The sequence below is a fragment of the Xenopus laevis genome, chromosome 3L (genome assembly GCF_017654675.1).
Source record: "Xenopus laevis strain J_2021 chromosome 3L, Xenopus_laevis_v10.1, whole genome shotgun sequence".
In the NCBI taxonomy this organism is placed as follows: domain Eukaryota; kingdom Metazoa; phylum Chordata; class Amphibia; order Anura; family Pipidae; genus Xenopus; species Xenopus laevis.
This window is the reverse complement of record NC_054375.1, coordinates 133,414,754-133,436,089: the sequence shown is the minus strand read 5'-3', so window position 1 is coordinate 133,436,089 and position 21,336 is coordinate 133,414,754. Positions and strand designations below refer to the sequence as shown.

Here is a 21,336-nt window from a genome sequence, read left to right as displayed (position 1 = left end):
CTTTTTACTTCAAAGTCCGCCCATTTAGTTACCGCCCCCCCACCACTGGCCAGTAATTTTTTTTAAAAAAGGTGGCAACCTTACCAGTGGTTTGGAACCAAGGTGGGTGCGGCTGGGTGGCACGCCCCCCTAAAATCCTGCCACCCTAGGCCTAGGCCTTTCCACAAATCCAAGCCTGTATAAAAATGAACATGATTGTTAAGAAAGAAGGCAAGAGGAGTACATTGGTAGTAAGGAGTAGAAATGATAATATATAGTGAATAAAGTACCCCCTCTTGTAAAATATAAGGATATTATAAGTTACCGAGGAGTTTCATGACCATATAAAAACACGAGGCCGAAGGCCGAGTGTTTTTATACAGGTCATGGAACTCCGAGGTAACTTCTAATATCCTCATATTTTGCAACTGGGGGTACTTTATTAATTATAATACACAAATTTCAATGAGTCATGTGACAGAAATTACATCAGAACTCACCGTTTATAACTGATGACATCAGAACTCACCGTTTATAAGGATATAATTTACAGGATATTCATGACTTTTGTGTATTATAAAGATATATAAATACATGATAATGATGATAAAGCACAAGAAAAGAAAATGAGACTTTTGCACAAAAAGTATGCGCCTCTGTAAGCCAACGTCTGACATTACCTGATTAATGATTATCCAGTGGCTCCAGTAATGTATTTATAGCCATAGCAACCGTATCAGTCACCCTTTAGATTAACTCTTTCAGGTGACAAACACTCCCTTTCAGGTTATTAATAAAAACTTACATAGGGTTGCCACCTGCTCGGTTTTGACCTGCAAGGTTTTTTGAAGGGCTGCCCGGCTCAAAACTGCCTGCCTGGTTTTCCTAAATTAGGAAATTTAAATTAGCAGGATTTCCTATAATTGACGCGGCGACTAGCCAATTGCTAATCTCCACATCATAGCCACGCCCCTGATGTCACGGCCTCGCCACAGCCCTGCCCGGATTCCACGGGGCAAAAAGGTGGCAACCCTACACTTACAATAGGTTGCTGCCTAGTCTTGTTTAGGGCCCTTACAAGAGGGAGCATGTACATGGGATCTGTTTTCCGGAAATTTCTGAATTACAGGAAGGCCATCTCCCATAAACTCCATTTTAATCAAATGATTAAAATTTTTAAAAAATATTTCCATTTCGTAAAATAAAAACAGTGCCTTATACTAAATCCCAAATAAAATTAAGCCTTACTAAAGGCAAGCCAACACTGTTGGGTTTATGTTGAAATGAATTTTAGCAGACTTAAGACACGCAGAGATACAGCCGTAAAAGATGCGGACAGACCGAGTCGGCAGCTTATTGGCCCGTGTGTGGGGCCATCCGACGGCTTTACTGATCGATATCTGGCCGAAAGTTGACCAGATCTCGATCAGGCAGGTTAAAAAATCCCGTCGGATTGCGGCTGTATCTCTGCTTGTATGCGGTCCCGCGACCCGACCGCCCATTCTCCAGCATTATGATCAAGTGGTTGGGCCCTAGGGCCCATGATCGGATCAGCCCGATATCGCCCACTTCAATGTGGGCATATTGGGCAGAGATCAGCTCGTTTGGCGACTTTGCCAAATGAGCGGATCTCTACGTCTATGGCCACAGGTTAAGGTATGATATCCAAATTACAGAAAGAGCCCTTATCCGCAGGGCTGATCCTATCAAATGTGGGGCCCAATTGGGACCATGTTGGCGGGGCCCCTAGACAAAGTGTTGCTGGCTACTGACACACCAAGTATTTAGGAAAATAAGGGCATACAGGCACAAAATAGAAAGGAAAGGGGCAGAAAAGGTAAGAGAGTGAGAGGGATGAAATAGGGGCACATAATAGGGGCACACAGGGTAAGAGAGAGGGGGAGGAAATAGGAGAGTGGACTGGGCCAATTAGTTTGGGGCAGGCTGGGCCGATTCAGCTTGGGAGCAGGCTTGATTGGATTGGGGGCAGGCAGGGCCTATCAAGGTTGGAGGAATGCTGGGCCTATGAGAGTTGGGGGCAGTCTAGACCTATGGAGTTGGGGGATAGGCTGGCTTATCAGAGTGGGGGGTGGGCTGGACCTATGGATTTGGGGATGGGCTGAACTCTCTAAGTTGGGGGCAGGCCAGGCAGCATCATGTGCTGAGGGAAATATTATCTGTGCTGCCCTGTGGTGCGGGGCCCCCAGAAGTGCGGGGCCCTATTGGGCCAATAGGCCTAAGGCCGGCCCTGCTTATCCGGAAAACCCCAGGTGCCGAATATTCCGGATAACAAGTCCTGTGCTTGTACTTGCAACCCTGTGCAATGGCTTCTTTGCGTATTTCACTGCGTGTAAATGCAGGTTTTAGGTGACCCTGCTTTTAGTTTCATTGTATTCCTGCAGTTACAAGTTCCCACAAATAAGAATGATTTACTTAACACAAGGCACCAGCATGACATTTAGGGGTAGATTTACTAACATGTATTTTAAAAACAAAACAAAAAAACAACCACCTTTTTCCCCATTTTGTCACCAGGCACTGTGTTATTTACTATTACTGTTTCAGTCACATGAGGCCTTATTGATGGTGCATTTTGTATCAAGCAAAGAGGAAGTGATTATTGACATTGATTATGCATTAGATCATCCAATAAAATTAACATTCATTTGCCATGACAAACACACTCCTGGGTTTGGGAACAATAAAGGGCTGCAAGTTCCCATTCAGGATGTCTCGTTGTGCCTCCCATTCAGGTCAGTATTTCTCTTATAAGGACATTTTGTCCTAATGTTCCCAAAAATGACAGCTCGTCATCTATGAAAGTCCTCTATTAATATTAGTGAAATTAAGAGGTTAATAAAACCAGCGTATTGGGTTTATTTAATCTTTACATGATTTTCTAGTAGACTTAAGGTGTCAAGATCCAAATTATAGAAAGATCCCTTATTCGGAAAACCCCAGCATTCTGGAAAACAGGTCCCATACCTGTGCTTATATCCTTTGAGTACTCTCAGAATAAATTGATTCAATACATTTCCCTAATTTTACATTTTCCCGGATTTTAACATTTTTCCTCGTGCCCTGAAAAACGGGGGTTCCACTCTCTCACACTATATATATTTATCTAGAGTGACAGACTGATAGATATAATGATATACAGGTATGGGATATATTATCCAGAAACCTGTTATCCAGAAAGCTCAGAATTAAGCAAAGGCCATCACGCATAGACTCCATTTTAGCCAAATAATCAAACTTTTTAAAAAATATTTCCTTTTTCTTTGTAATAATACAACAGTAGCTTGTACTTGATCCCAACTAAGATATAATTAACCCTTAATGGAAGCAAAAATAGCCTATTGGGTTTATTTAATGATTTTCTAGTAGAGTAATGGTATGAAGATCTATATTATGGAAAGATCTGTTATCCGGATAAGCCCAGGTCCTGAGCATTCTGGATAATAGGTCCAATACCTATACTGTAAGATGTTCTAGAACAGGGGTCCCCAACTTTTTCTACCCGTGAGCCACATTTAAATGTAAAATAAGTTGCAGAGCAACATAATCATGCAAGAAGTTCCTACAGGTGCAAAATATGGAAAAACATGGAATGTCATTGGCAATTGGTGGCCCCTATGTGGACTTGCAGACTACACAAGGCTCTGTTTGGCAGTACATTTAGTTTTTGGGCCACTAAAACTTGCCTTCAAGCCAGGAATTCAAAAATAAGAACTGCTTTGAAGTCACTGGGAGCAACATCCAAGGGGTTGGAGAGCAACATGTTGCTCACGAGCTACTGGTTGGGGATCACTGTTCTAGAATAACAATGACAGATTCTCAACCACAATTAGGAGCAGATTTATCAAAATGTTTAGAGCTTAAAAATAAAAGCTCACCCATGTTCTATTCATTCCTATGGGGGTTTTAGAATTGTATTTATCAATGGGTGAAAGATAGAACTCACCATTTGATAAATATGGTTCTAATAATCCCATAGGAATGAATAGATCGTGGGTGAGATTTTATTATTAAAGGGATACTGTCATGGGAAAAAATGTTTTTTTCAAAACACATCAGTTAATAGTGCTGCTCCAGCAGAATTCTGCACTGAAATCCATTTTTCAAAAGAGCAAACAGATTTTTTTATATTCAATTTTGAAATCTGACATGGGCTAGACATATTGTCAGTTTCCCAGCTGCCCCCAGTCATTTGACTTGTGCTCTGATAAGTTTCAGTCTCAGACTCTTTACTGCTGTACTGCAAATTTGAGTGATATCACCCCCTCCCTTCCCTGCCATAGATTACAGCCTGCCAGAAAGTAGTTCCATCCTAAAGTGCAGGCACAAGTCACATGACTGACAATAGCTGGGAAACTGACAATATGTCTAGCCCCATGTCAGATTTTAAAAGGAAATATAAAAAAAATCTGTTTGCTCTTTTGAGAATTAGATTTCAGTGCAGAATTCTGCTGGAGCAGCACTATTAACTGATGTGTTTTGGAAAAAAAAAAACATGGTACTGAGGTTTGTTTGTTAGGTGTAAGTGTTCCAAGCCCGGGTTTCTTCAAGTTTTGTAACCCTAACTGTAATGAAATGGGAGAAACAAGACTACGGACTATGAAATTGCTGCCTGGGTGAACCCGTGCACGTTGATACAGGCAGATATATGACAAGTGGGGAAAGTGCCAGAGCCACCCTTACATGTCTATAGGCCCAAACCCCCAATGCCACTCAAGGCACACAAAGTATCCCCTGTGTGCCACCATATTTTAAGGGCAAGCATGGAGCAGAAAATGAAACTCTAAAGGCAAAAGGCGCAGATTAAATTCTTTAATAACAAGAAGAATATAAATAAATCCCAGGAAAAAAAAATGTAACGGGCAGGTGACAGAAACACAGGGAGATTAAGCTTCCCAATGAAAGCAATGCGGACATTTAGCTATTTATTGCACACCTCCCCAGCCCATGATGAGTACAGATGAACTGGGAATGATGGGAGCCGTAATATAAACCAGCTGAAGTTCTGACTGCTTTGTAGACTGTGTACACAAGGAAGAGAGTCCCTATTTTCTGTCCATGAAAACATTTGCTTATATTTATCATAAAACACTCCAGCTTCTGCTTAACCCCTATACAGCCTTGGCACTGGCAGCCATAATGACAACAATGTCCCTGCAGGGATTTATAGCTTGAGCATGGGAAGCTCTAAACTGCAGAATCAGCACTGCATTCTGGGAGTAGTAGTCACTACAAAGCCTCAGATTGGAGGTCCAGGGCATGGAACAAAAAATAAGCAATAGTGCGACATCCACAGGGTAAATCAGGCACAGCAGAATATATTTAGGCCATGTTTGTAAGTGGTGCTGCCACTCAGTGGTGCTTCTCTGTAGTGCAGCACAATTTATTCTTGCAAATAAAACAAGTTCATTCTATTTCTTTTTTTTTACCTGGACTGATCCAAAACTTTAAGCTTCTGATCCATTATAAATAAATGTAATGCATCTGGCAGTGCAGCAGGTTCACTACTCTAATCAACTGTCATTTGCCGAAAAAGTTTTAAAAGGGGTTGTTCACCTTCAAATTAACATTTAGTGAGCTATAGAATGCACTCTTCTTAGCAACCTTCTCCTTTTTTCTCCACTCTGTTTTTTATTATAGTTTGTAAATTTATTCTGTCTTTTTTCAGTTTTCAAATGGGGGTTCGGACCCCAGCACCTAAAAAACAATTGCCCTGTGAGGCTATAAAAGTCTTGTTATTGTTTCATTTTATTACAGCCATCTCCTATTCATCTTCCAGCCTCTCCTTCAGACCACTGCTTGGTTGCTAGGCTAAACTGAGCCCTAGCAACCAGATAGCTGCTGAAATTCCAAACTGGAGAGCTGCTGAACAAAATGCTAAGTTATTATACATAAAACATTTCCAAACTGTCCACTGTCTACATTCTTCTCTGAGCACAGCCAGATTTAACCAAGTTAGTCAGATTCTTTGAGTCAGGAAAGATTCAAATATATGTAACAAGAATATTTACTGAGCCTAGAATGGCTGCTAGAGGCAAGAAAAAACATTAAGACTCTAGAACGGATGATAACAGAATGCAAACTAAAGCTAGTTAGATACAATCCACCCTTATATACAAAAGAGCAATGTTTTCCTTTTGGAGTATTATATATAAACTGTTATTTAGATTTCCCATAAATATCTGCTAACAAATTAAACAGACGCAACTCTTTTCATTGAGAGGTGTGGATTAACAATCTGTACACCAATGAGTGAGCAGGATTCCCGCATCAGATCATACATTAACAGGAACTATGCAAAAATTAAAATTGAATATAAGCTTCAGCACACTGAAATAAGAAATTTTCTAAATACAATCAATTAAAAATATCTTATTGCCTAGAAGATGTATTAGAGCTCACTCTATTAAAATCGCCAGACATCATGTCTCTCTACATGCAGAATTTGTGCAAAAGCCAGTCATTTTATTAGATTTTGTTTCTACTGGAATCAGTTATTTGAGTGAGCTCTAATACATCTGCTAGGAAAGGAAGCCTCCCTATAAGATCGGTCAATGAATATCTGACACCCAACTGCTGCATGAAGACAGAATGAGGAGAAATAGATGCTGAGAGAGGAATCGTGAAGATAAACTTGATTATTTCAGAAACGATGCAGAATATTTAATTTATTGTATTTATAAAGTTTCTTACTTCAGTATGCTGAAGCTTAAATTAAATATTAATTTTGACAACAGTGTCCCTTTAAGTGGCAGGAATGTATCATTTGGGTTTTAAACTGATGAATAAATGTGTCCTTTTTAGAATGCAAATTGAAGGCTTAAAAAAAATTTGATATAAAACGTGCCAGGTTTCTTGGACTACAAGAATATAAACATATACACAAAAGCCATGAATATCTTGTAAATTATATTCTTATAAAGGGTGAGTCATCAGTTATAAACGGTGAGTTCTGATGTCATTTCTGTCACATGACTCACTGAAACGTGTGTATTATAATGAATAAAGTACCCCCTGTTGCAAAATATGAGGATATTAGAAGTTACCTCGGAGTTCCATGACCTTCGGCCTCGTGTTTTTATATGGTCATGAAACTCCTTCAGTAACTTATAATATCCTTATATTTTACAAGAGGGGGTACTTTATTCACTATATAACCGGGGACAAAGTGGGGATTGGGCTGCAAGTAGGGATGATATTTTTAGATATTTTCTAGATATTTTTATTTGCCAGAATCAGAATCAAACCTTTATGTGTAGGAACAAAATATACAATAAATTCTAGAAAAATTTGGTATGCAGACCCCAGTGGGTAACTTGGAACAGGCCAGCAGATAAGGAAAATTGAATCTAGCCATCATCCAAAGGATAACAATGTGAGTCTGACTGGCATCTCTCCATTGGCTTGAGGATAGCTCATCAGGCAGGAGAAGGTGAAAGGTAATCCTGAGTCCTCATTGGCAGAGCAGCCTGGTCAGCGAGTGACAATCTTTATGTGGGGATGACTCCAGTGGCGAGGAGGATGATGAGGAGTAAAATGATGCCAACCACCACACAGATTATGGCAATCATCTTTGCGTTTTTCCACCAGTACTTGCGGGCAACCTTCTGGGAAGTGGTCTTGAAGTGTTCAGACTGTGCAGAAGAAACAGACAAAACAAGGTGAGGCAGTCGCAGAGAGCGTATGAGGGAAGCAAAGATAGGATAAACCCATTAAATATACAGTATTTAATAGGTATTGGAATTGGAAATCGATTCATAAATTGTATGCATATGGAGTTCTGGGCACTTACGCTTGCTTCCAGGTCTTCTGTTTTATTCCTTAGATGATCCAGATTCTCTCCTCGAGCCAGAATTCTATCCACGTTTTGGGACATGATGTTTTTAACTCCCTCCACCTCACTTTGGAGATCCCTCACGTGGTCAGGGGCCGCTGGGGCAGTTGCCCCTCCCATATCCTGCCAAAGTAATTCATCATTTAATAGGGGCAAAAATCAGAAGAGATTGAGGCCTATCCCCCATATGAAATAAAAGGCACTAAGTTTGCCCAGGAGCAGTAACCCATAGCATCAAATAAGATGTTTGCTTTTAAACAGGTGACCAGTAAATGCTACCTATGGATTGGTTGCTATGAGTTACAGCTCTTGGGCAAACTTAGTGCCTTTCATTACTTAACCCCCATTGAATCATACATACTGACATTCTTTTAAAATTTATAGGCAAAAAAGAAACCCCTAAACTTGTAGGGTTTTTTTTTTTTTTTTTTTTAAAAACAGTAATTCTCTTTTAAGGCATTCCTCCCAACATTTTGAAAATCAGAAAGAGGGACAAAAAATTCTGCTTCGCTACACGAGGCAAATTTTTGGAACCTAGATTTCAAGCTCTTGTGAGCAGAGCCCTTTGATACAATTTTTATTATGCAACCTTTGTTTGCATGCCACCTGCATCAATGCAGACTGCTTTTTTCTTTTCACCAGGGTTATTGGAGGGTCTAAACTTGATGGACTATTATTTTACACTGGTCTTCTGGCAGGCTAAGATGAAGTGTAGTCCTACTGGACCTTTTGGCTAGGTATCCGTTCTTATGATCTTATGTGAAGACGGAGACACACTTGGTCCTCTGGTCTAGGCAGGCAAGCTAAGCTTGATGAAAGCGGAGGCACTGTGCTCCCGTAAGGGGTGCTTGATTAATTTTTTTGGGTCTTGCACAATGCACTTTTTGCTTAATCTTGTTTCACTGGATGGGTGTCATAGTCATCTAGGCTTGACCCCAGACCAAGACTTACGCCCTGGGGGAAGCTTTGGCAGAACCTAAGGTAGACGCAAGGTGAAGGGGAGTCCAAACAGCCATAAACCCCCTCGGGGGGGCGGGGATGGTGGGGCTCACCCTAGCTTCGGTGAAGGTAGATCCACCCGCTCATGCTGTCCTTTTGGCCTAACCTGAGACACTTGAGCAACAGAGCCCATGCCTTCAGGTAGGACTCATGAAGGATGATTCAATGTTATCCCTTTAAATGTGGCTTGGTGTGCTCTAACTCCCTGCCATTCCAACACCACAAATTGCTTTGACTTCCTGATCACTGCCAGGCTGGTTTTTCCTATGAGATATAACCTCAAACGTTTGCCTCACATACCAAACCCTTCATTGCTCAGATTCCAGTAAGCATAACATCATGCTATGTATTATAACCTCAACAGAATTTATAATTAATAAGCCTTTGTCCAGTAATACAGACTGTGTTGCTCCAACAATAACCTGATAGTCTGGTTTGGAATTAAAACTAGTTAGGGCTGCCATTAAGGCTGGTGGCAGACATGGAATACTCTATGCCAGGGAAGAAGCCTCTGCCACCTACAATTCACTTTTGTGGGAAATAGCATTTTTAGTCCAAAATCACACAAGTGCCAGTACCGCACCCCATAGCTGAAATATGCTAGCAAGAATTAACTCAATTTAAACGGCCTATAATGCCTCGGGCAAAACATATGAATACAAGCCAGCTGTGTTAATCAGTGATCTCCAAATGAATGGGTTACTTATTGTCAAAATAATTAAAAGCTAAAAGATCAATAATGGGTCTTTGTGAAGTGGAATGGTTTCCTATAGTTCTGTGAACAATGTAAATAATATTATCTAAGGAAGATCATTGTGGTGTTTCATTTTGGAATGTGTCCCTGTCCTGTCTTGATCTGCTTGTTTTGCAAGGTCACCTACAAAAATTGATTTTGCCTGATCTGGCCACAAGTCAGGCAAATCTGGTTGATACAATCATTCAGCTCCTGGTCCAATGATCAGATCCCATGATCAGAACCATTTCAGTACTCATAAGTTTGGAGTTTTCATATCAGCTATCGCATTGGGTAGCCTTTGGTTTGGCACCAAACATGGCCCATATTTGGTGCTTAAACGGTCAAATGAGCAGCCTATATCAGCTTCTTTAAAAGGCCAGATTAAATGGGTGGTTTGACTTTAAAGGAACATTTCAGTGTAAAAACTGGGTAAATAGATAGGCTGTGCAAAATAAAAAAATGTTTCTAATATAGTTAGTTAGGCAAAAATGTACTGTATAAAAGCTGGAGTGAACAGATGTTTAACATAATAACCAGAATTCGACTTCCTGCTTTTCAGCTCTCTAACGCTGAGTTAGTCAGTGACTTGAAGGGGGGCCACAGGGAACATAACTGTTCAGTGAGTTTGTAATTGATCCTCAGCATTCAGCTCAGATTCAAAAGCAAGAGTTATGATCCATGTGCCCCCCCCCTAAAGTCACTGATTGGTCACAGCCTGGTAACCAATCAGTGGAAACCAAGAGAGCTGCAAAGCAGGAAGTAGTGTTCTGGCTATCATGTTACACATCCAGTCACTCCAGGCTTTATACATTACATTTTTGGCTAACTAACTAAATTAGAAACATTTTTTTATTTTGCATAGCTTCTCTATTTACCCAGTTTTTATTTTTATACTGAACAATTCCTATATGTTTAGAATGTTATAGGATGGCTCATTCTAAGCAACTTTTCAATTGACCTTTTTTTTTATAGTTTTTGAATTATTTGCCTTCTTCTTCCAACTCTTTCTAGCTTTAACACACAGGGTTCAGAGACCCCCCCCCCCATCTAGAAAACAAATGCTCTGTAAGGCTACAAATTTATTGTTATTGCTACTTTTTATTACTCAATTTCTATTCAGACCTCCCTTATTTACATCCCAGTATCTTATTCAAAACAATGCATGGTTGCTAGGGTGTTGTCAACCAGACAGCAAAAACTGCAAACCGGAGAACTGCTGAATAAAAAAAAAACGAAATAAAGCAAACCCCACAAATAATAAAAAAACAATTGTAAATTGTCTCAGAATATCACTCTCTACATCATACTAAAAGTTAATTTAAAGGTGAACAACCCCTTTAAGCCAGGACTATCCATGGCCCAAATAAAATCTTCTGACTAGGTTCTTTATTGGCCTGTATATGGCACCTCTCTGACAGACTGCCCAACCAATATCTGTCACAGATTGCAATTTTCTTCTGAAAGTCTGCTTGGGCTACAGTATGATCATTGGCCTGTATTAAATCAAGACTATGGTGATGAGCCCTGTTGTGTCTCCATATTGATTCAGAAAGAACAGACAATGTAATAAAGGCCAGAGAGGATCTTTTGCAGAGCAAAACTCAAGAAAGGCCGGGGGCAAAGTTGTCAAGAGTGTGGTTAAAGTTCTTTCATGGTGTGAGAAGTCACAGTTAAGAGATGGTGTGACAGGGTTATAGAGATAGGTGTGATAAACTTCATACCTCTTGCACAACACAGCACTGGGCATAATGCAAAAGAACAGATATTAATCGGATAACAGCCAACCTTACATGGTTTCCCAAGGTTTTCTTCTTATAATACAGGTATGGGAAACTGTTATCCAGAATGCTTGATACCTGGGGCTTTCCGGATAACAGATCTTTCCATAACTTGGATCTTCATGCCTCAAGTCTACTAAAATAAGATTTAAGCATGAATTGAACCCAGTAGGCTGGTTTTGCTTCCAATAAGTATTAATTAAATCTAAGTTTGGATCAAGTACAAGGCACCGTTTTATAAATACAGAGAAAAAGGAAATCAATTTAAAAAATTTGGATTATTTGGATAAAATGGAGTCTATGGGAGACGGCCTTTCTGTAATTCTGAGCTTTCTGGATAACAGGTTTCCTGGATAACGCATCTCGTACCTGTACTAATATTCATTATTCAGATGTGTATACACTGGGAACAGTCACATTTATTTCCTTTCACAGTGAGAGCTCTCCCTAAATTGGTTGACTTCTTTGTGCTCCAATGGTTTAAATCCACACGTTGGACTCTAGCAGAAATCCTGGTTGGCCAGCCTGCTCGGATTATACAGGTCAGTTAGTATGGTGGCACCACACCTTAAAGGAACAGTTCAGCATAAAAATAAAAACAGGGTAAATAGATAGGTTGTGCGAAATAAAAAATTCTAACATAGTTAGATAGCCGAAAATGTAATGTATAAAGGCTGGAATGACTGGATGTCGAACATAATAGCCAGAACACTACTTCCTGCTTTTCAGCTATCTAAGGGTAAGGGCACACCTGCCGATTCAGGGTTGCCTCTTTTTTGGCTCGACTAATCTCCCCGAACGCCTTCCCTCTGTCTTGCTCCGGCTATAATGAAAAGTCACCTGCGGCATGGCACACGCGGCACTTCGTATTCCAAATTCGCCCGAAGTTTCCCCGTGAGGTAACTTTGGAATACCGAGCGCTGTGTATGCTATGCCGCAGGCGACTTTTCATTATAGCCAGAGCAAGACAGAGGGAAGGTGTTTGGGGAGATTAGTCGCCCCAAAGAAGAGGCGATTAGTCGGCTGGAGACTAAATCTCCCCGAATCGCCAGTTGTGCCCTTACCCTAACTCTGAGTTAATCATTGACTTTAAGGGGGCCAACATAATTGTTCAGTGAGTTTGCAATTGCTCCTCAGCATTCAGCTCAGATTCAAAAGCAAACAGTTATGACCCATGTGATCCCCCCTCAAGTCACTGATTGGTTAATGCCTGGTAACCAATCAGTGAAAACCAAGGGAACTGCAAAGCAGGAAGTAGTGTTCTGGCTATTTTGTTGGACATCCAGTCACTTCAGCCTTTATACATTACATTTTTGGCTAATTAACTATATTGAAATTTTTTTTATTTTGCAAGGCCTACCTATTTACTCAGTTTTTACACTGAACAATTCCTTTAAATGGAAGGGAAGTGCAGCCGTTGGCATTTCCTGTTGCTTTTCCTCAGACACCAACCAGGGTCATGAGCCATCAGGATCCGCTGCCTGACTGCAGTCATTTCCCATCACTGACAGAATGGGCTGCACGTAAAGTGATAAATAACACCATATGTTACTGAATGAATGCTACATCATTATTTCTACAGATATATAATAATAAGAGCCATCATACAGATTGCCGTGATTCAGCCCTTTTCCTAAAGCGGGTCATATACACCCAGATTTGTTTGAGACAATTTTTCTTAAACACATGTAATTTGGGGGTTAATTGTAGCAGACCTTCCTGCAATCTGAACTCCATAAATTGAATCTGGACCCGTACTGCGCTAAAGGGAACAAGCACAGTATTTCCACACCCTCTAATATTTTAGGAGCATTTCAATTATAAAATAATGGCTATACAGGTATGGAATCCAATATTCGGAAATCCCGTTATCCAGAAAACTCTGAATTACAAGAAGGCCATCTCCTTTTTCTCTGTAATATTAAAACAGTACCTTGTACTTGATCCCAACTAAAATCAAATGAATCCTTACTGGATTACTTAATAATGTTTAAATTATTCTTAGCACACTTAAAGGAACAGTAACACCAAAATATGAAAGTGGTTTAAAGAAATTAATATATGATATACTGTTACCCTGCATTGATTAAATGTGTGTGTTTGATTCAGAAAGACTACTATAGTTTATATAAACAAAGCTTCTGTCTAGCCACGGGGGGGGGGGCATTCAAGCTGTAGAAAATTAGAAAAGGCACAGGTTACATAGCAGATAACAAATAAGCTCTGTCAAATACAATGGTGTTTTATCCGTTATCTGCGATGTAACCTGTGCATTTTCCATCTTGAATGGCTGCCCCCCGTGGCTACACAGAAGCTTTGTTTATATAGTGTTTCTGAAGCAAACACACAACTTCTACTAGTGCAGGGCAACACTACATTATATTTTATTACTATAAACTTTCAGTTTTTGGTGTTACTGTTCCTTTAAGCTATGGAGATCCAAATTACAGAAAACTCCAGGTCCCAAGCATTCTGGATAACAGGTTCTATACCCGTATGACTATAAAATCTGACTGCTAAAGGTTGTTTATATATGGACCTATAATTAATATATGCTATGAACATGAATATATTATTTTGGAAAAGACACATCCATTAAGTGCATATATAGAAACCCCCTATACATATTAAGAAAAGGCCAGGCAGGCTACTGTTACTGTAATCACCATTAAATCACTTTTAGTATGATCTAGAGTGATATCCTGAGACAATTTGCAATTGATTTTAAATTTGTATTATTTGTGGTTTTTGAGTTACAGTGAAACCTCAATTTTACGTACCCTGATTTTAAGTTTTATATTTTTTATTTGTGGTCCCACCAATTTAGAATGCATTTCAATGGGTGCATTTCCCTGATTTTAAGTCATTTTCCCATATTTTGTCCTGATGTAGCCAAAAACTGTTTTTCCCCCCTCTATGAATGTTATTATTTGTGAAATAAAGAGGTATAAAATACTAAGCAGATGTATATTTTGCATTGGTAAATGGTCAATTTCAATTAGTCTGCCCCTTATACAGTCCTGCACCAATCACTAATTGCTTTAGTTTGTGTATGTGACTGACAGAGAGTCTTGCACATGCCCCCCATAGTGTAACATTACGCTGCAATGCTTAACCCTTGTTATTGACACAGTAAATATTGTATCTCAAAGTAAAACGGACTCCTGTGCTTATATACTTTCAGTACTTGAAGAAAAAGTTACTTTAACACAAATTTCCCCAATTTATCATTTTCCAGGATCTTACATAATTTTTTCCCGGTCCCCTGAAAATGTAAAATGGGGGTTCTACTGTATTTAGTTTTTTATTCAGCAGCCTGGTTACTATGGTCCAACTTACCCTAGCAACCATGCACTGATCTGAATAAGAGACTGGAATACAAATAGGATAGGGCCTGGATTGAAAGACGAGTAATAAAAAGTAGCCATAACAATAAATGTGTAGCCTTACAGAGCATATCTTTTTTTTTTAGATGGGGTAAGTGACCCCATTTGAAAGCTGGAAAGAGGAAAAAGAAGGCAAATAACTATAAGAAATAAATTAAGACAAATTGAAAGGTTACTTAGAATAAGCCGTTCTATAACATACTAAAAGTTAATTTAAAAGGTGAACCACCCCTTTAAATACATCATCTCTATAAATCACTTTAAGACTCAGTTATGGGTCTTCATGCCGTTCAGAGTTGGTCAGGATGAGCCTGTTTGAATACAGTGACATATTCTGTAATAACAGAAAACAATAATGAAATTTAGGGGGTTATAACAGTTTCTAAACTTTTTTGGGGGTCATGTTAAACCTCCAACATAATCTGGTACGCTTGAAAAAGAGATCTTATCGCTGCAGTAAACATCATTTGTTCTAGGCTACTTCCTCCCCTGAATCGTCCTCAAGACAATGACGCACACTCTTAGCCCACACCCCCGGAACCTGCTCATAACAAACAGGTTATTCAGTAATAACAGCTTTGTTCAGCTGATAATAGTTAGGGATCAACCTGGCAACCAAGGGAGGGAGGATGGAGAGGAGCAAATAAAATACGTGAGAGAGTCTGGTAAATTCCAAGAAAACAAAGTAAGCTTTGAGCCTACAGTGATATTTGCAATTTTGCATTTTATTGTTGGTGTTTTTTTTCAGTTATCTGGAATTTTGTTCCAATGGTTCCCCAGTTTGGAGATTTAACAGTTATCTGGTTTCTAGGATCCAAGTTACCCTAGCAACCAAATTAGAGACTGGAAGATGAATAGGAGATGGGCCTGTCTAAAGAGATGAGCAATAAAAAGCAACAATAACATTGTAGCCTCACAGAGCAGTAGTTTATTGACGGCTGGGGTCAGTGACCCCCAATATGAAAGCTGGAAAGAGGCAGAAGAGGAAGCCAAATAATTAAAAAAAAATCTATAACAAATATAAAATGAAAACCAACTGAAAATATGTTAAGAATAAGACATTCTATAACATAAAGTTGAACCATCTCAGATGTAAGACTTTTGTATGTATGAAGTATTGTATAATACACAAAAGCCATGAATATCTTGTAAATGATATCCTTATAAACGGTGAGTTCTGATGTCATCCGTTATAAACGGTGAGTTCTGATGTCATCCGTTATAAACGGTGAGTTCTGATGTCATTTCTGTCACATGACTCACTAAAACTTGTGTATTATAATAAATAAAGTACCCCCAGCTGTAAAATATGAGGATATTAGAAGTTGCCTCGGAGTTCCATGACCTGTATAAAAACACTCGGCCTTCGGCCTCGTGTTTTTATATGGTCATGAAACTCCTCGGCAACTTATAATATCCTTATATTTTACTAGAGGGGGTACTTGATTCACTATATATTGTATGAAAGTATATTTGTGTTAGTTCCCTTCCCCTTTAGATTGTAAGCGCTTTTGCACAGGGAATTCCTCACCTTTTGAACCGGTACTGGTTGTTATGTATGTAACGCTGTATGTTATATGTATGAAATTCATGGGATTTCTTTGTATAAGCACATTCATATCTTGATCCTGGCTCTGGCAAGAGAAGAGTTACAGCACCCTCCTTGTTCTATGTGTCACTGTCACAATTATAGCCAACCCGACGTCATGCCATGTACACACCTATGTGCGTCCTGGAAAGTCTGAAAGGTTTGGTTAACCCATACACTGCCTGAATCCCACAGAGGAGGGCCGGACACTGATCAGGTTCGAGAACACGCCGAGAGATGACTACGGACATCCTCTATTCGTTATTGGAGTCTGAAGACTTGAATCACTGTTTACACACAGTGCAAAGGAATCTGCACAATCACACACACTGCGTTTGTGCAATTCCCAGCAGTACACACGTCACAGCAGGTGCTCAGGACAGCAGCCACAAGGGTAACCATTAGTTATAAATAACAAAGCGGATAATGAATCACAGCTCCGACACGGGCAAACGCCACAAGACACACACATTTATCTGGTTGTCGACTGATACAGTAAATATGGCAGCAGTACAATGCCAAGGAACCTGTAGGCCTCAAAGTGTTGTTGAACTAGAACTCCCGCACCAGCCTGTCAGCAGGATCACTCAAAATGTCACCACTTATGGGTCCCTAGGGTTTTTTTTAGAACTGGGACATGATTTGCACTTGTTATTCCATTACACCCCAGTACTATGAAACTAAGCACACAAGTAATTTACTTTATTCACCACAAGCCTAACACATAACCAGAGTCACAGAGAAGCCTGTGCCCTTATACATTCCTGTTCCTCACAGAGCCTCTCCCTGAGTCAGTCATTAGACACAGTAGCAAGTAAACAGCCTGATCCAAAGTCCAACAGGGATCTAATCTCCTTCATGAGCCCATTCTGTTTACTGTACTTTCCTTCTCAGAACTTCATTGCTAAACGCCATTTCCTTCTGTCCCCCCTTTGTGCAATGGTACATTCCTCAGCTCGGCCTCCCCTCCCAGCTTCATTCCATTGCCCGTAATGCATTAGCAGCTGCCCCTACATATCTCTCTCACAGGCAAGCACTTCCCCCCACCTTCCCTACATTGTCGGGGAGCCTCTTCTGAGAACTACAACACCCAGAATCCCCCACGTCCCACTAACAAGAGAAGACATTGCTGGGAGGGATGGCAGGTACAGTTCTGCAAGAGCTGAGGGGCAGAAAGTTGTTCGAACTAAAGTTTTGCATTGTAACTACACTCGGAGAGCAGCTGTCTGTCCCCACCATGTCACACTCTCTTTCTATCACTCTCCCAGCTCCCTTTGCAACACTCACCGGCCTCCTGTCCATGTCTGTGTGTCTGTCTCTCTGATTCTGCCTAAAGGGGAAGTTGTTATTCTTCCTGTTGCCTGTGACTTATGAAAGCGACTCTTCTTCCTCTTCTGGCCACTCTCCGGCCCTGCTGCTTCTCTCCTCCCTTCTGGCTAAATCGGAGGGGAGGGCCCTTCGCTCAGGTATTGTGGGCGGGGTCTCAGTGTTATTTTACCTCACAGTTGTTCCTTGCTGAGAAAAGAGAGCGATAACAGCGGCAGGTGCACTTGTGAGACACCATTTCCTCAGAACTGTGGTTGTTGGAGCTTCAGGCCCTACGTGAAGAACCAGAGACGCCACAGAGTTTAACATAACATTTAAAGTTCATCTACAAAGTTAAAACAAAATATTTCTTTACAAATAAGCAAACAAAACATTCAGTTATTTTACAAGGAAAACTGTTTCATTCTATAGTAATACTATAGAATGATACTAATAAACTATAATAGTATGTTGTTGACTGAGCCTGTCCATTCATTTGACTATTGATAAGTGACTCAAATTAAAGGATACTTGGTACAGTTGCCACCTATTCGGTTTTGACCCGAACAATTCGGTTTTTCTAAGGCCTGTTCGGGTCTCAGCCTTGCGAAACGAAACCAGAACATTAATCTGGCCAAACAGGGCCAGTCCGGCGCCCAACGACGGACTGGGCCGGCGGGAAGCCGGGAAAAAACCCAGTGGGTCCTGCCGACCCATCCCCCGATGTCCAGGCCCCCAAATAAAATGAATCGTTGCGCCGGTATCGCATGTAAGAGGGGACCAGACATGGGGTATTTGCCTGGCGCTGTTAAGGAGTTATGCCCTTGCTTTTTCACCCTAGGCACATGCCTTCCCTGCCTACCCCTAGTTCTGGCCCTGTGGCCAAATAAAAAAAAACTATTAAATACCAAGATACTCACTTTGACGTGGCTTAGTTATTATGAAGTGCAGTTCATTTCCTGTTATTAAAGATGCAGAAATAAGCAAATCAATCAAAAATATAAGAATAAGAAATAGTTTTTCTAAATGAGCATTGCTGTATTTCAGAGCTTTCTGGATAACAGATTTCTGTATAATAGATTCCATACCTGTAGTTAAAGGATTGGACTTACTCATCGGGAAGAATAGATAGCGGTAGGGTTTTCAGCCGTGTGGGTTTCAACTGGACATCTCAGTTTGTCAAAGGCCTGTCCGTTCAAAACTTTCTGTCCCATTTAAAACATTGTGAAAACTGGACAGAAATCCATCCATTTGCATATAAGCAATGTAATAACCCTGACCCAGCATAATAACTCCATGACATCATTGTGCCTGCCTCTGATGTCATTATGCCCACCCCAAGATCACTGCTCCGCCCCCAATGCTATCTGCCTCACCCCCATTGTTTGTGTTTAGCCCCCGGCAAAGGTGGCAACCCTATTACTGAGCCCCATCACAAAGTAATTTTAGGGCCCTCTCTAAAATTAGGAATGCACTGAATCCAGGATTCAGCCGAATCCAAGCTATTTTTAGCAAGATTCGAATTCGGATGAATCCAAGAGCCTGGCTGAACTGAATCCGACCCCTATCTAATCGAGAGAAAAAAATTGCGCCTCTGCATTTTCGGCCCTGTGGAAGGGTTCTGATTTAGTTAGTTATCCAGCCAAATCTGTAACCCTCGATTCAGGGATTCGGCCAAACCCAAAAATGCATATTATCCTGATATAGTAATGGCTATGTTGTCAAAGGAACTTCGGTTAGGGCACATTGTAGGGTCCCTTCAATTAACCTTCCTTTGAAGGACTAATGCCACTCCCAGGAGTTGTCCCCTAGAGCCAGGAAAATATAGACTTATTCAGCACCTTTTGTACCCCAAGGAGCTTTGTTTAATGACAGCATAGATAAAGGGCTTTGTTCTGAAAAGTACCAATCATTTGACCAAACCTTAGATCTAGTAAAGCCAAGGGATCAAGGGCCGAAAAGACCAAGCTAGATACAGAATTAGCCTTCCTCCTTCTGCCATTGCACCCAGATAGCACAGGTTGCTTCCTCCTAAATAGTTATTACATGGATAAGTGTCTACCTATGGGATGCGCAATATCTTGTTCATTATTTGAGGACTTCAATACATTCTTGCTTTGGTGTTCAGTTAAAATGTCAGGTCAAGAAGAGGATAACCCATTACCATTACGGTTTTATTGGTTGTTGGTTAACAGGGAACAGGAGTGTGCAAATGGTTGTTAGACAAACAGCAAAATATGTTATCTAACTTTGTTGTGCCTATCGCTGAAGGAAAAACAGTTCAGCCCAGAACAAACTTGTCCTTCTGTGGTATTGAGATTGATGCCGCGTTAGGCTTGTGCAAGTTGCCTAGTGAAAAAGTACAGACAGGCAGATCGCAGGTAGCAAGTGCTCTGAGTAAAGAAAAGATGACTTGGAGAGGATTACAAGGAGTTATTAAGGATACTTAACTTTGCATGCAAAGTGATCCCAATGGACAGAATTTTTTTTATAGAAGATTACAAAAGGAACATCAGGCACAAGAAAGCCATATCACAGACTGGGAATTTCCAAGGAGATGAGACAAGCCCTTATAGGATGGGATAGCTTCTTAAAGGAAAGCTATAAGTTAGATAGAGATAGTTACTTTATATCATATCAAGTGGCCTATTAAAGAATCTTACCAAACTGGAATATACTGTATATAGCAGAAAATGTTGCCCCTTTATATATTTTCCTTAAACCACCATTTTGTGATGGTTTGTGCGCTCTCTCCAGATCACCTGACCAAAAATACTGCAGCTCTCACTGTAACAGGAAAAAGGCAGAACTCCATCCATTAAAGGGGTTGTTCGCCTTTGGGTTAACTTTTAGTATGATGTAGAGGGTGGTATTCTGAGACAATTTGCAATTGGTTTTCATTTTTTATTATTTAAGGTTTTTGAGTTATTTAGCTTTTTATTCAGCAGCTCTTCAATTTGCATTTTAAGCAGACTGGTAGCTAGGGTCCAAATTCCCCTAGCAACCATGCATTGATTTGAATAAGAGACTGGAATATGAATAGGAGAGGCCTGAATAGAAAGATGAGAAATAAAAAGTAGCAATAACAATACATTTCCCTTACAGAGCATTTGCTTTTTAGAAGGGGCCCATTTGAAAGCTGGAAAGTCAGAAGAAAAAGGCAAATAACTATAAAACTATAAAAAAATAAATAATGAAAACTAGTTGAAAAGTTGCGTAGAATTGGCCATTGCATAACATACTAAAAGTTAATTTGAACCACCCCTTTAACTGTGACCTAACATGTATGTGTGCCCTTGGTTTGTTTGTTTCCTTTAACAAACTTTAATGGTGTAAGTTTATGGTGATAACCAGCCACTGATGCAGCAGGGAGCATAGAATTTGGAGCTTATTTCCATAGAAAATGGTGTGTCCAAAATTGGGCTACTGGCTGGCACACACAAGGTATTACCAATAATATTGCATTCCTTGAATTGAGCTGTACAAATACCATGTTCCACATATGGTGGGACTGCAAAACTATCTAAAAAATCACTTGTCAGTTTAAAAAAAACCCAAAAAACAAGTGTTTGTTCTATGGCCTTGAAGCATGCTCCTCACTGTAACAAGCTGCATCAGATTCATTTTCTATGGGAAAAGGGCATGCAAGTAAAGGTCAACCGGCAACTGACAACTTACGTAGTATTGAATTTAATGCTTGGTTATGAATTTAC

General features: G+C 40.2%; 1 protein-coding gene across 1 annotated transcript; it reads right to left on the bottom strand.

The window, feature by feature from the left end:
- Positions 1 to 6,744: 6,744 nt before the first annotated feature.
- On the bottom strand, positions 6,745 to 17,629 carry vamp8.L (vesicle associated membrane protein 8 L homeolog). The gene is given in 3 exon segments (NM_001094932.1): positions 6,745 to 7,631; positions 7,790 to 7,954; positions 17,606 to 17,629. Coding segments are annotated over 3 exon segments (324 nt in total). The 5' UTR covers positions 17,621 to 17,629; the 3' UTR covers positions 6,745 to 7,487.
- Positions 17,630 to 21,336: the final 3,707 nt, after the last annotated feature.